Here is a 15,117-nt window from a genome sequence, read left to right as displayed (position 1 = left end):
AGAAAATGTCAAAAATAAACACACAAAAACACGGAACATGACAGTACCCCCCCCTCAAGGGCGGATACCAGACGCCCACAAAAACAGTTCAACAAAAAACAACCCAACTGGGTGGGCGGAGGGGCGATGGCCGGAGGGCAAGTGTCCAGAAAAACAATCCAACAGGTGGGCGGAGGGGCGGGTCCGGCGGGCGTCGCCGGCGCAGGAAGCGGAGTCCCGGAGGCGGGTCCGGCGGTCTCTTCCGCCGGCGCAGGAAGCCGAGACGTGGAGGCGGGTCCGGCGGTCTCTTCCGCGGGCGCAGGAAGCCGAGACGTGGAGGCGGGTCCGGCGGTCTCTTCCGCCGGCGCAGGAAGCCGAGACGTGGAGGCGGGTCCGGCGGTCTCTTCCGCCGGCGCAGGAAGCCGAGACGTGGAGGCGGGTCCGGCGGTCTCTTCCGCCGGCGCAGGAAGCAGAGACGTGGAGGCGGGTCCGGCGGGCGGCGTCTCCGGCGCAGCAAGCCGAGACGTGAAGGCGGATCCGCCGGGCCGGCAGGAAGGCCGGCTGGGGTCTCGGGCGGAGCAGACTCTGGAAACTCGGGCGGAGCAGACTCTGGAAACTCGGGCGGAGCAGACTCTGGGAGCTCGGGCGGAGCAGACTCTGGGAGCTCGGGCGGAGCAGACTCTGGGAGCTCGGGCGGAGCAGACTCTGGGAGCTCGGGCGGAGCAGACTCTGGGAGCTCGGGCGGAGCAGACTCTGGGAGCTCGGGCGGAGCAGACTCTGGGAGCTCGGGCGGAGCAGACTCTGGGAGCTCGGGCGGAGCAGACTCTGGGAGCTCGGGCGGAGCAGACTCTGGGAGCTCGGGCGGCTGCGCTCCGGCAGCAGACTCTGGGAGCTCGGGCGGCTGCGCTCCGGCAGCAGACTCTGGGAGCTCGGGCGGCTGCGCTCCGGCAGCAGACTCTGGGAGCTCGGGCGGCTGCGCTCCGGCAGCAGACTCTGGGAGCTCGGGCGGCTGCGCTCCGGCAGCAGACTCTGGGAGCTCGGGGGCTGGAGCTGGTGGAGAAGAGGCAGACACTGTAGCTGGCGGGGCTGGTCTGGATCGTGCCGCCAACTCCGCCTTCACTGTCTGCAACTCCCGCTCAACCTCTTTGAAAAAGTCCACCAAACCCAGCTGCGGAAGAAGCGGGATCCACCTGTCCAGCTGGATCGCCATACGTGTGGCTGCATTGAGCCGGCTGAACGGCGAGTATGGTTTGGCCATTTCAACGTCGTATTTTCTGATTTCCCTCAATAAGTCACGTCGGTCTGCTGGGTCCATGATGTTGATAGCGTTTCTCACCGTTTAGTGGTCGTGTCCTTCTGTCATAAAGTGGTGTGGTTATAGTGAGGATCGCACGCTGAGACCCAGGTAGATGAAAAAAAAGTAAATTTAATGAAAATAAATCCAACAGAACAGCACGAAGGAACAACAGGAGACACGAGGAAAACAGGCAAAGGTTTGACAATGTTAGACAAGGACACGACGAAGAACACAGACACAGGTGGGTTTAAATACACAGGGAGGGTAATCGGGTAAGTAGACACACCTGGGGGACAATCAACGGGGAGGACAGGACAGAGACTCAGAGTAAACAGGACAGAAGCACAGAAAATGTCAAAAATAAACACACAAAAACACGGAACATGACAGGATTAAGACAACCTTACTTTGATTTGGAGTGTCATGCAAGAGGCTTAAGCCGGACTTTAATACTCTTTAAAGTTGACTAAATTCTCTAATCCTTTAAGGTAACCTTGATCAATTTTTATTCAAAATAGCCAAAACTCTGCTGCTATTTCCTTGGACTCTATTGTCTAATTGCATTCTTTAGCAACTGTGAGTTTGTGAGGATTTTATTTTGTCCTCCCTCTTTGTTTAAGGTGAAGACGAACAGACTATAGCATTTTTTCCCACACAAAGTCTTGATTTAATTTAGTTGTCTGTCCCTACTTGCTTTCAGGTGCTGCAGCGGCTCATCAAGTCCAGAGGCAAGTCTCAGGCCAAACACCTGAATGTCCAGATGGTGGCCGCTGACAAGTTGGCGCAGTGTCCTTCTGTGAGTACAGACAGATCTTCACTAATGGGACCCGGGGTTTAAATAACTTTCAGTTTGGTGTTCTTTGGCTCAAACTTGAAGTGTTTTTTTTTTTTTTGGTTTGTTTTTTTCTCAGCAATTTCTTTAGCCGAAAGCTTCATATTTCTCGCCAGTAATTTTTCCACTCATTAATCAGCTTGGTTGTTATTTTTGAAAGTGGGGTGAGCACCCCCAGCTTGCAAAAGAACAGGCTTAATTTAATTCAAATAGCCCTGGGTGTTCTCAGGGAATTACTGTTCAAGGTTTTCCTGAGAATTCATCGCTAAAGTCGGGGAGGTGGGGGCGGGGGGGTTATTCGGAGGAATGTTTGTTCAACATACGCTCTGACATTTTGTGCTTATGAAGAGTAGGACCAGTTTTTAACCATTCAACGCGTCTGTCATCATCTGCGGACTTCTCAAGGCATTCCGATAGTCAGTTTCTCAACAGTACGGCCTGATATTCCTTGACCTGGTCAAGTCGTGTGTCTGTTTCATTTCCTTAACACTGGGACTGTCTCTCTTCTCCCAGGAGATGTTTGATATCATCCTTGATGAGAACCAGCTGGAAGATGCGTGTGAGCACATGGCTGATTACCTCGAAGCTTACTGGAGGAGTACTCACCCCACCGGTTCCAGCCCCCCTGACCCGGTACTGACAAACCTGCCCGCAGCGGCCCTCCCAAGCGCGCAGACGCCAGCCTCTGCCGTGCAGGTACGATTCCCGAGGAGTTTGGCACAAGGACAATAGCACATGTGCAGTCGGAGTAATGCAGTGTTAGAAACTGGCTGTACTGGTCAGTCGTTAAAATGATGTTTGCATTCCAAAACGAGCCATTTTGATTTTCTAACATTTAGCTTTATTTGAAACACATCTTTAATAGCACCATATGGTGCAGGGCTGCATGATACAGGAAAAAACTGAAATTGCAATCCACCTGATATAGGCCTAGGAGTTTTAAATAAAGCACAATGTTTACAAAACATGCATTTGTTTTAAAAAAAAAAATCTTTGGCACCCCAAAAAATCGGGCCTCTGTCAGCCTTTTCTGTAGTCTCTCTTTAAGGAAAGTCTAAAGGTATTTGGTTGATTATATTTTCGGGTATCATATTGGAGAGGATCAAACACAAATCTACGGCATTTGTAGACTTTTGGAAAAAAAATGTAAAAGCACATTGTCTTTCCATTTCAAACCCATACGCTCCCTGTGTTGATCTATGACATGAACGACCAACAAAACTCTGAAGTTTATGGTTGCAAAGTGGAAAAATGGGGGAAAAATCCCAGGAGTTTGAATAGTTTTGGAGACTCACTTAACTGCCTGTTTTATTAATGCTCAGCCTGTAGAACAAGTAGTTGCAGAAGTCTGCAAATGGTAAGGTGTTTACCTGCACTCTTTCTCCACCCACTGCCATCACTCTGGGGAATGTAAGACTGAGAATGAGGACAATGCCAATGAGGATGAGGAGTGAGCTTATATTTGCTTGTGTGGTAAGTGTGGCGAAGCCGTGCGACTGAGGTGGAAAGAGTAGCTTAAAACCTTTCCTGGATTTGACACAGTTCTGTGCTTTTGTGTGATGATCCATGCAGGGAAGCTGTGCATGACGCTAAATGATTCTGCGCTGAACTGGATGTGCTGAGTGATATTTTCTGTGAGGTTTGCAGTGAGGTTTCCTGGATGTTCTCACTGTTTTTGTCTTTATTAATAAAGTGCCACTGCTTCCAGGGCAACGGTACAGAGCAGAAAGGAGAAAAGGCGTTGGTGGAGAGGAAGGGGTCCAAAGAAGACAACCAGCAGCATCATCATCATCACAAGCACCATCACCACCACCACCAGAGCCAGGAGCAGGCAGACATAGAGGCTGACGGGGACAGCAATGAGGAGGAGAGGCCTCTAAGGACAGAGTCCAGCAAGAGAGCCCCACACATCCACCACAGGTCATCGTCCACCAGAACTGAGCATCACAACCACCACCACCACCATCACCACCACAGCAGCAAAGCCAGGGGCCTCTCCCGGCAGGAGACTTTGGACTCCGAGACCCCCGAGAGCAGAGAGAGTCGCGAGAGCAAGGACTCGGCTCGCATCGAGTCGCGGGCTCCGCTCCGCCATCAGGACGAGGAGGATGAAGAGGAAGAGGATGAGGAGGAGGAGGATGAGGACGACGACGACGAGGAGTTAGGGGAGGGCCACCCCCAGCAGCAGCAGCGCTACGAGCCACTGCCCCACCGGGACCACAACCACCATCACCACCACCACCATCACCGCAGCGGGGCGGACGAGGCCGGCCAGGGACATCACCGCTCCAAAGAGCGCGAGCAGGACCACAACGAGCGAAACAAGCAGCGTTCTCACCACCACCACCGCCCAACGCGAGACCACCACCACCACCACTACGAGCGGGACAGGGACAGGGAGCGGGACCGTGAGGGGGAGGTGGCTCCCAAAAAGAGAGGTGAGGCAGGTGAGGTGTGGGTCAGAGACTCACACATCCATCAATGACAGACCAAAGTCCTGCTGAAGCCCTTCTGGACTCTTCGTCCCCCCCATCATGCTGCTAAACCCTGAAGCATCCCGTTTCTCTCCCCATCTTTGTAAATGCTGACACGTCTTTTACAGGATTTTGATTTTATATATATATATATATATATATATATATATATATATATATATATATATATATGTATGTATATATAATATGTGTGTGTGTATCTATGCATAGACATTGTTTATGTGTGGATATGCATGACTATTTTTAAATATGCATATTTTAAACCTGTGTTTTGATAAAGCATGACACAACAGCAGATTTTTTTCTGTTCTGAGCTGTGCTTTCTGTGATTAGCATTATAATTATTATTATTATTATTATTATTATTATTATTATTATTTTTAATATTATTATTATTGTTTTATTGCTTGCTACCACTTGAATAATTTGTTCCTTCAGACTACTGGGGGAGGGGTGGGAGGCTTACTGGCCAACATGGTTTGATGCTGTAACTGGAGATTAGCCTGGCACTTTGGGAAATTTGCTTATTTGGATTAAAACCCAGTCAAAAAAAAAAAAAAGTTGAAAAATATTTATTTCTAATGCAACAAATATATTCCTGTTTTATTTATATTTTATTCATAAGTAAAGAATTGTATCTGACTTGATGTAACTTTGTTTTACTGCTACTGTACTGCAAGACATTTTCATGTCATGAAGATTGATCCTGGATTTAACTTTATGAATATTTTAGCCAAAATGCAAAACTACTAGCAAGCCACACCCATTCACACAAAGTGGACATGGCTTGGGTGCCCTAATGCAGAGATGTTCAATTTTTTTGACACAAAACTGTCAAGTCAACAAAGCTTGCCAGCCAAAAAAAAAAAAAAAAGTTTTGTCCAAGCTGCCATATTTTAATGAAGCAAATAGTTTTGTTGGATAGGGTTATCAATTGTATATTCAAAACTTAAAATTGGTTTTGCAGATTTGCCTCATTAAAAGAATGGCATCCAGTTTCAAATTTATTCAGATCTCAAAAAAATAAATAAATAAATAACTTTGTGCTGTTTTTGAATTGCAGTCAGGAGTCACAAAATAATCTGTCCAATGGCCGCAAATGGCCCGTGAGCCGCACTTTGGACATCCCTGCTTTACGTTGCATCTGCATAGCTATGCTCTAATGCTACATTGCTGCTGGAATTTTTCATGTTATGAGGGTTGATTCTGGTTTGGAGGGAGATGGGCTTAGCTTTATGATTATTTTAGACAAGACAAGAACTTTTATCCTAAGCCTTACTTACTTTTCCCAAAAGTTTAAAACATACAATTTTAACTACAAAAGTAATAAAGTGAGAAATATTCTCATGCATACACCCACATAATTTTGCAAGAGGCTGAGCTGACTTTAGTCTTTATATTTACCAGAAAATATAAACATAAAGAAAGCTTTTTCCCCAAAGTGTCAGACTACTCCTTACGTTTTCTGTTCAATTTCCACTGCTTAGTTCCTTCTCTTCATTCTATATTCACAGTTTCAGACATTTACTTTTGGCATATTTATGCCTCCTTTGAGGCGGATGAGCTCAACGGTAACCCTCTCTGTATAAACATGCAGTGCTATTCCTCTTATGGGTCCAGAAACATTTTCTAACATTGGTACACCATTTATCCTACATTTTGTTTCCGATTCATGCCGGGTTCAAACAGACGTGGTTTCATACGACACTTGGGGAAATCTCCATTCTGGTTCATCTTTTCTCAAGTCTGACCCATTTCCTAATGAATGTTGTTGAATTCCCTGCTGGACTCCCACTTCTTACAGTACAAAGAATGTTAATTATAGGAAATGTTCAGAGTGTTCTGCACTTAAAATATTCATTCATAAAACAAGCTCAAAGTGTTCTAAATGTTCCTGTCCGCCATCTGTTCACTCCCCCAACCTGATCCGTGCAGTTTCCACCAGATATTTCTGCTCAAGCTACGTCTTTCATGACACTTTTTTTATTTTGACTCCTCTATTTTCAACCCCCCCCCCCACCCCTCCCACAACCACCTTTTTGTTCCCACCTGACAAGTGTAATTATAAAGACAATTTCTATGCTACATTTGTAGCCCCACAGATTTTATAATAGTGTACATGTGTATGTATGTACATAATGCATAAATATGAAGAATAAAGTTGACAACAGAGAAATGTAATGGCGGGGGGAAAATCTCGATGTGTGCTTTGTCAGAGGAGTCTGTTTCAGGAGGGATGCTGCTTCTATAAATAGTCAGGAGAAACTCTGCTGGAGGAAAGAAAAAAAAAAGAAAACAACTGAGGAAGGCTCACCGGCCCTTCCCGCCCAGCCTCCAGTCGTCATGACAACCTCAACATCAATGACAACATGGAGCATCTAAAATAGCAAGGCGCGTCTTTACGCAGATCTGCCATCTGCACAGACGAGTCCTCCTGCGGGTGCAACTGACTGGCTCTTTTTAAAAACGTCAGCAGTCAAGCTGCTCTTATCACAGTGACTTCCATGTTTACAGAAAGGGATACAATGCATATTGAGCAATAGCAATTTGCTTAAAAATGTTATTTCATTATAAAAATATATGATTAAAATAAAAGGTTTTAGAATGTCTAAGGTCGCTACAGTTCCTTCCATGGCTCAAACAGTGGAGTTAAGTATCTTGGTGTCTAGTTCACAAGGGATGGATGTATGGAGAGGGACAGGCCTATTGGGGCCTTGTCAGTCAGTAATCTAAGCCAAAAAGCAGAATTCTTGATTTAGTGGGCTATCGACATGGCATTTTTCCAATATGGGTGCTGGGACTAATACTCATGTACCATTATGTCAAGGAGTGGAGTGGGTGCATGGGTGGGGGAGGGAGTTTTGTACTTTTTAAAATTATTTTTGCCGTCATCACACTGGAAGTAGTGTCTTATTACGCTTGAAATAAGACAAAACTAACCTATAAGTAACTTTCAGCCAGCTACAGGAGTTTGTCTTAAGTCAATACGTCTTTAATATTGATAAAAAAGAAAAGTTCTAGTTCCACTGCCAGATTTTGTCATTTGTAAAATGTCGTAATAAGTGAAAAACAATCTGCCGATTAGTCAATATTAAAGAATTATTGACTTAAACAAGCTCCTTTATTTTACTGAAAAGTTACTTGTAAGTTGGTGACATCTTATTTCAAGTGTACTAAAATATTTGCACTAGAAACTGAACAAAAACACCATATGGTGCTCGCAGTACGGTATTCCTCCCAATGTGACCTCTTTAAGTATAAAACCATGATTTAGCTGAATAATGAACTGATTTGAGATTTCTATCTGGCGCTAAATTAAAGAGTGGTTTCACTGTTTGAAGACTCTTGACTGCCTTTCATTAATGTTTAGGCACTGAGAGGACCTTAAATTGAGATGGGCATAACAAACTTGACAAAATATATATTTGAAGGTATGTTTTTCAAAAAATGTTCCAACACCTCAGTCTAGGAGCCAGTCAGCTGGCTGAGAGCAAACTCATACACTTGTCCCGCCTGTTCCAAGAGAGGCAATTTTGGCTGTCTAGAAACACTTCTCGTCACAAAAAAAACACAGACAGTCGTGGTGTGGAGACTTAAGGAGCACCACCCACACCATACTGGTTTTAAAACGACAGTTTGCAAGCTACGAGTGACATGTCTGAGAAGCAGCTGACTGTAGACTCGATTAGAGTTGATAACCTAATTATCTTGCTCTAAATGCTTGTGCAAAGCTATGAAGAGCAGAAAAACAGTTGGACATGGACTTTTTCGTGTGTATTTTTAACATCAGAGTAATCCAGAAAAAATGTGTCATATTATTTAAGCAGCAGTGACTATAGTTATATCTATTTTTTTTTAAATGCAATTCGATCATAGTTTGTCAAATTTGTGTCAGTACTGTACACAGGTATAGCATAATCTCCTAGTGGCCCATGGTAAGCAGCAATTTTAATAAATTTTTTGTTAAAAAAAGACAGAATAAGTTAATTTTTTCAGGTAGAATTTTTTTTTTTATTGCATTAAAAAAGTACTTCAGTTTCTCAGTACTGAGCAAAAATCTTCACACTGTTTATAAAAGCTGAATGAAGACGGCAGTGCGCATGTGTGACAAAAAGTGAACACAACATAACTTGCCTCTGCAGACCTGAGCATCAGACGGACTAATTACACATCCCGGTTGTCTGCACCACCAATGAATTGTTAATACCTCTTTTGACCTCTTTCTGTAAGCTACTTCCTGAATCCACCGTCACCATGGCAGCTGTGTCGTCACTGTTGCTATGGCGACCGCAGCGCTGCTACTGCTGCATTTGCTAGTGCTCCTTCGGTTTCCCTCCCTCTCCCTGCTCTGTGTTTGTAAAGCTTATCCCTACATGGCCTGCAGTTTTAAAGAGCAGCTGTTAAGAGGCAGATGCTGTAAACCAGAGTGAGTTTGCCCGTTTTATATGGCCCATCAAAGTAAACACAGTGTGTCAGTGTAAGCAATACAGTTTCCCCCCCCCTTGTCTGGGTGCAAGAAAGCATATCCTCCGGTCAAGTTTTTAGGAACTTGGCGATAAAGAAGCCGATGGTGTCGGTGTCTGCCCTGCGGGCGAGGGACGCGGCCGTGTCTGTCTGCTCCCAGCTCAGCTCAGGACTGAATCTCTGGAGGAGGCGTAACTGCTCAGGTGACAGTCCGGCTCCCAGCATGCCCTCTGAACCGATGTGAGGTTCCTGAGAGAGGTGAGAAGTTTCAGTGGCATCTCCTCATATCTTTGGGTTTTGAATCTTTCCATGCGGTGAAAGTACTCTACCTGTGGCTGCAGAGAGAGGCAGGGAAAGGTGCTGAGGGCCCAGGCTACCTGCTCCTCATTCTCTGATAAAGTCACGGTGCAGGTGCTGTAGACCAAAACTCCGCCTTTCTTCAACAACCGCACAGCCTGCAGCAACAAAGACTAATTAATTCTTGAACAGTAAAGAGATCATATCGTACGTCAGAGGCGCCTATGCAGAGACGACCCCCCCCGATTCAATTCAATTCAAAATAGAGGGAGATTAAATGTTGCAACTGATACGATTTTCTCTAGAGGTTTTGCAGATGCTGATGTTTGTGGGCAGAAAGGATTTTGCTTTCAACCACATATAACATTTATATGTAGGCAAAAAAAGTTGAATGACAATCTCATGTGAGCAGAGCATTTACTCCCCAATATTTATGCGAAATTTTATGTATGAAGACTTTTTTTTGTATCAAAAAGACTTTTCATGGCTGTCTTTCATCAAGAGCTTTCTTCTCAGCAGTCTTTACTGTTTATTCATTTATGTCCTCTAACAAACCACTGACAACTGTAGACAACTGCTGTACTTGTAATGAGATTAAATTAGACAGTTACAAGTTAAGAGGCACGTTAAAAGTATTAAACCACATTTTATTTGGAGGTGAAATTTTGTTTCTTCTCAATTATGCATTACTTTATTTTGTGCTGTCACAAAAAAAAAAATCCCGCACCAAATATCCCTGTTGTAATCTAACAGATTGTGAAAAAATGTAATTATTTTGCAATTAACTGTAGCTTGTTGGGAGCATTGAAAATCTTAAATGTTTACTTAAAAATACTTTTTATAGTCGGCTAAATTTAAGAAACCAGCCAATATTTTGAGTAATTTTATACCCTTACTCATAATTTTCACAGTTTTCCCCTCAGTCAGGAGTTGGGGAATTTCACAAATTAACAAGCATCAGAAGGAAACAATAGTTTTATCACAAAAACAAATGTTTGAACATCAATAAAATATGGCTGATATAAGCAATAAATACTTGCTTTAGATTCTAAAAACTTCCTAAAATGTCTTTGCTTCATAAGACTTAAAGGTAACCAAGTCTCAACATCTTATAAATAGTTTTAATCTCACTTGTCAAATATATCTTTGATTGGATGAATATATCTTCAGAGAAATCATCTTACCCGTACGGACAGAGGACATTTTTCCCATGCGTCAAGAGAAAAATGGTTCCTGAGCAGTTATTTTCTATCTAGACACCAAATGTAATTACAAAAAGTAGCCCGAATCTAATTACTAATATTATAGAACTAATATCTTAATAAAACTTGAGAACAGACTTTAAATATATATATTTTTTTAATATATATATATATTTAGAGTTTGCTTCTTTCAGCCAGAAGGACACATGTATGGTATTCTTCAGAAGCCTCTTTGTTTCACTTAAACGTGATTAGTGTCCAATGCTGTCCTCTACAGGTAAAAATGAGTAAACGACAGGAGTGTTGTATCTGTGTGTGGCAAAGGCCTACAGCCTGAAACAACTTGCGCTGCAGCGGCGGGTAGGAGCAGATCTCCTTCAGGCTCCAGGTGCTGGCCATGTTGGGCCGCTGACCCAGGCCGCTGCAGGGAGCGTCCAGCAGAACCCGGTCGAAACTCTCCGGAGGGAAAGGAGGTCCTGGAGTGATGGGAGAAGTACACTGCTGGTTATTTAACTCAACCAGAAACACACACAAGAGGATTACAGATGTCATGCTTTTTACCTTCAGCTTCCTGTGTTCGCTCGTCACTAACAGCCTGAGTGCTGTTGAAGCGGAAAGCTTTGATGCTCTGCAAGCTCAGCGTTTGTGCGTTCTGACGAATGCGGTCGATCTTATTTCGGATTCTGTCCAAGGCCACGACTTCTCCCTGTGCGGGACAGTCGAGGAGGACTTCAGTTCTAATAACTGTATACTCTAATTGTGTGAAAATGTTTTTAATTATTTCTAGAAAACAGGAGCGTCGCTACAAGAAACATATATTTCAAAAAGCATGTGCTGAAACTGTCATAAAAGCAAAAAAAAAAAAAAAAAAAGAATAAATGAACAGGCACAAAAGTGTGAAGCCCCACACAAAGCCAATTACCCGCTCTCTAAAATATCAGCAACAAGCAGGAGGCGCCCACGCTTCATTCATTGGCATATAAGCAACAGAAAACTTGTTGAGGAGCAGAAAGTTGTATAGGGTACAATTTTTTTTACTTAAAGAGTCCACATCAAAAACTATCACAGCACCTTATCCCCCATGAGGGCAGCAATGTGGCACGTCTTCCCTCCAGGGGCAGCACACATATCCAAGATCCGCTCTCCAGGTTGGGGCGCGAGCACATGCCCCACCACCACAGAGGGAAGGTTCTGCAAAAAAAAAAAAAAGAAAAAGGCAATGTTAGCAGATTATGCAGCACAGGTTCAACAGGTGAAAAGAAAGTTAATAGGCTTTATTAAATAAAGTCTGTACTCTGTCTGAGTTTATCAGATGACCAATTTATCATCCTCGCTTTAAAAGGCTCTGGCAGAAATACCTGCAGGAACACCATGCTGGGCAGAACGCCGTCGAAGGAGGGACTCTTGTAAAGTGGATCCACCATCCGAACACCCACACCTCTGGAAACACACGTCGCCATAGAGATCTTTATGAGCACTGGTGTACAGATGTAAACACTTCTGCTTTCTGATGAAGTGTGTTGAATCTAGTATTCATTTCCTTGGATATAGCAAAAAATTACATTTCCTCCTTAAACAGTTATAAAGGCTGTTTCACGGCTTTGAAATGTGCTGTCAAGCAAAATTAAAATAAACTCAGTTTTCTATTAAAAAACTCTCTGAGTTATAAACAGTGAAAACAGCTAAAGACCAGACAGCAACAAAAATGCCATTTATTTATTTACATCTAAAGAATGATTACACTTAAGTTTATTATTTTATTTCTGTTAAAAGATAACTTGTTTTAGTAGCTAGAGGAGAAAAGTAGTGTAAAAAGTACCAGATAAATATGAAAAGCTTCATGAAAATAAATGAGTGTGTAATTGTAAAGTGGAAGGTAGATGATCCTTTTTTGATCATTTTACAGATAGAAATCTGAAAAAAAAAAGATAGTGTTTTTAATTTGTACAGAATCACTGCCCAAATATTAAGACATTTTAGGCAGAGCTCTTATGAAATTCTAGATGCACTTAAATCTACAATAAAATCTCAACCCAACAGAGTTTCTCCGCAATCATCTTCTCATATCATTCACATTTTCCTGAAACTTTCTTGGCTTGCTGCTGGTTAAAAAAAAACAAACAAAAAAAAAAACATTCAACCACCTGGCCGGGGTTTCGGTGGCGAAGATGGCCGAGCGATCCATCTCGGCAACTCCGTTCCCCACAAACACCTTGTTTCCCTGGAATCTTGTCGCTCCACGAGTGCACCTTCCTTCTAAATCGGAGAAGACCGACACCATGTCTCCCGCCTTCATGTCTGAAGACAAAAACACAACATGAAGGGCTGCTGGAGGACACGAGAAAGACAGTTGAAGTGATATTAAATACAGCTGTGTTACACTTGGGGCTGGCGACGATCCCTGGGGCGAAGACGTGAGCTCCTCTGAGTACGGCGCTGCCACACTGAGCGTCCACCACCAGCTCAGAGCTCAGCCGCTCCACCGCCCTGAGGATTCAGAGGAACACATGCATTTCTTACATGTATTTCTATAGTTATTCATTTGATTTCCAAGCTGAGGTTTTGGGTACGCGTTGAGTGTGAGCTGCAGAGACATTCGGAATTATGTCCGCCATTCCTCGCATACCTCGGGCCGTCAACAGGAAGTAGCAGCACATCTGTGATTCGTGGGTGTGGCGCAATCTGCACAGACGGTTCTTCTGCTGACGAGCCGCATTTCTGCTGCTTCGGAAATAAAAATAAGTCTCTCATCTGTGACTCTAGTGAAAACATAATGCACGTAAATTCTCTTTGCTCACCTTCTTGAGCTCTTCCTCCAGACTGAGCCTGATGTCCTCCAGAGGAGCCAGGTGAGTGCTGGCTCGCACACACGTGGAAGAAGGCGGGTGAGACAAACATGCGAGCAGCTTCTGGAAACGACTTTCTGCCTCCTGGGGACCCACAGCAGCTAAAACCTGAGCAATTTACAGCCAACATGAGAAACACTTCATTTTCAGAACAGGTAGTTCAGTGGGTTAGCACGGTTTCAGAGTTTTTAATATAGTCCAGTACATTTTCAACGGGATCGAGATCAGGCTACTTACTAAAAGCTAGTGTGCTTTATCCAGCAGGAAAATTTCATTGTGTCTAAATGTCAACCTTGTCGCTTAATGGTCTGCAATCTGCAGCTCGAGAGGCAGAGATGCCTCTTTGGTCCTTCTACAATGGCCAACTGATGTTTTAAGTATGGAAATAATAACAAATGCAGATTTTAGCAGGTGTCCATTGAATAATTGCATCGAGTTTTCACAATGAAAATTTCTTGCATCCTTTATCCACAAATGGATAAAACATGGACAAAGGTTAACCTTCCCAGAGTAGCAAGCTATAAAACTTACTCCCAAGAGTGCACTGAAAACTTATCCAGGAAGGACTAAAAAGAACTCTAACAAAAAAAAAAATACAATCACCTCACAATCCCCAAGAAAAATATTGATGATTCCTAATACATTTGGGCCATCAGTTCATGACCTTAAGCTCATGTGTACTTTGATATTGCTGTAGGATAATGGTCCTACATTATCCTACAGCAGATTTGGAGCGCACAAGCAACTCTAAATCTGAATGTTTCCAAGAAACAAAATAAAGGTTTTGGAATGGCCTAGTCAAAGTCTGGAATTAAATCAGACAGAGATAATGTTCCATAAACTTAAACAGGCAGTTTTGTGCTTAAAAGACCAACAATATAACTGAATTTAAACAATTCTGCAAAACAAAGACCAGAGAAATATTAAACAGTTATGCAAACGACTCATCAGTTATAAGATGTCATAAGATGGCAGTTGTGGCATGTGTTGTTGCAAGAAGAATGTTATGCAAAAATAAGAAAAAAAAAACACAACTATGACATAGAGTGCTCAAGCTCACAACTCAAAATTATAAACTGTTTCCAAGAAATACTTACCTCTTTGTTTAGGAAGACATTTCTAAGATATCCTGTCACTTCTGGCTTCAGGGAGATTTTTGGAAAGACTGACATTTCTCCTGAGTGCATTGCGACGTGATTCTGTTAACAGACACTGAACAAAAATGCTGTTGGACATATATGAAATACTGATAAACATCGCTGACTGGAGACTTTTCTGGCAATCTATCAGAGACTTGACTGTGATAAATGACTCCTGCTTTTAATAACTCCCAATACACAATTCAAAAACCGTGTTCAATGGTTATGTTGATTTTTGTAAAAAATAAATGTGCTCTAAGGTAATGATATAACAACCGACACCTCTGACCTATTTAGCAAGTTAACTTTTTGTGAACGTTCATAAAATTAGCATTCATACTGATTTTAAGCAGATAAACTTTACCAAAATTTGTAATTCCATACTTACGGCATGGTTCTGATCTGGTTGTTTAGACTACTACTTCCGCATACGTCACTGAGAAAGTCACATGGCGAAAATCATCCCCATCACCCCCCTTCTGTTGTAGTATTACAAAAGTTTTAAAGTCTGTTTTAGTTTCAACGCATTCCTGAATGTACTTACATATAATAATAATAATAATAAT

General features: G+C 43.1%; 2 protein-coding genes across 5 annotated transcripts in view; one reads left to right on the top strand and one right to left on the bottom strand.

Moving 5' to 3' along the window:
• cacnb2a (calcium voltage-gated channel auxiliary subunit beta 2a) overlaps positions 1 to 6,784 on the top strand; it is a 68,034-nt gene extending 61,250 nt beyond the window's left edge. For both annotated transcript variants that reach the window (XM_014982914.2, XM_014982917.2), the window contains 3 exons: positions 1,977 to 2,072; positions 2,622 to 2,804; positions 3,817 to 6,784. In XM_014982914.2, coding sequence (XP_014838400.2) covers positions 1,977 to 2,072; positions 2,622 to 2,804; positions 3,817 to 4,593 — 1,056 coding nt within the window. In that variant the 3' untranslated portion in view covers positions 4,594 to 6,784. The remainder of the gene's footprint in view (positions 1 to 1,976; positions 2,073 to 2,621; positions 2,805 to 3,816) is intronic.
• Positions 6,785 to 8,590: 1,806 nt separating this feature from the next.
• nsun6 (NOP2/Sun RNA methyltransferase 6) lies at positions 8,591 to 15,024 on the bottom strand. Of its 3 annotated transcripts, none has more exons than XM_014982922.2 (12): positions 14,940 to 15,024; positions 14,510 to 14,624; positions 13,365 to 13,520; positions 13,193 to 13,290; positions 12,947 to 13,053; positions 12,711 to 12,864; positions 11,925 to 12,006; positions 11,638 to 11,757; positions 11,128 to 11,272; positions 10,897 to 11,042; positions 9,397 to 9,522; positions 8,591 to 9,316 (listed from the first exon to the last, which is right to left on the bottom strand). In XM_014982922.2, the coding sequence occupies exons 2-12, from the start codon at positions 14,597 to 14,599 to the stop codon at positions 9,137 to 9,139; spliced, it is 1,404 nt and encodes a 467-aa protein (XP_014838408.2). In that variant the 5' UTR covers positions 14,600 to 14,624; positions 14,940 to 15,024; the 3' UTR covers positions 8,591 to 9,136. The 3 variants fall into 3 exon arrangements, with proteins under 3 accessions (XP_014838408.2, XP_014838409.2, XP_087857533.1); XM_014982923.2 differs by having other exon boundaries at positions 13,193 to 13,287; XM_088001407.1 differs by having other exon boundaries at positions 14,510 to 14,637; positions 14,940 to 14,965.
• Between the last annotated feature and the right edge of the window lie 93 nt (positions 15,025 to 15,117).

This window comes from Poecilia mexicana, unplaced genomic scaffold (genome assembly GCF_051168715.1).
Source record: "Poecilia mexicana isolate PSO_F unplaced genomic scaffold, ASM5116871v1 scaffold_20, whole genome shotgun sequence".
Lineage (NCBI taxonomy): Eukaryota > Metazoa > Chordata > Actinopteri > Cyprinodontiformes > Poeciliidae > Poecilia > Poecilia mexicana.
The sequence above is the reverse complement of the archived record's forward strand: the minus strand, read 5'-3'. Positions and strand labels throughout refer to the sequence as shown.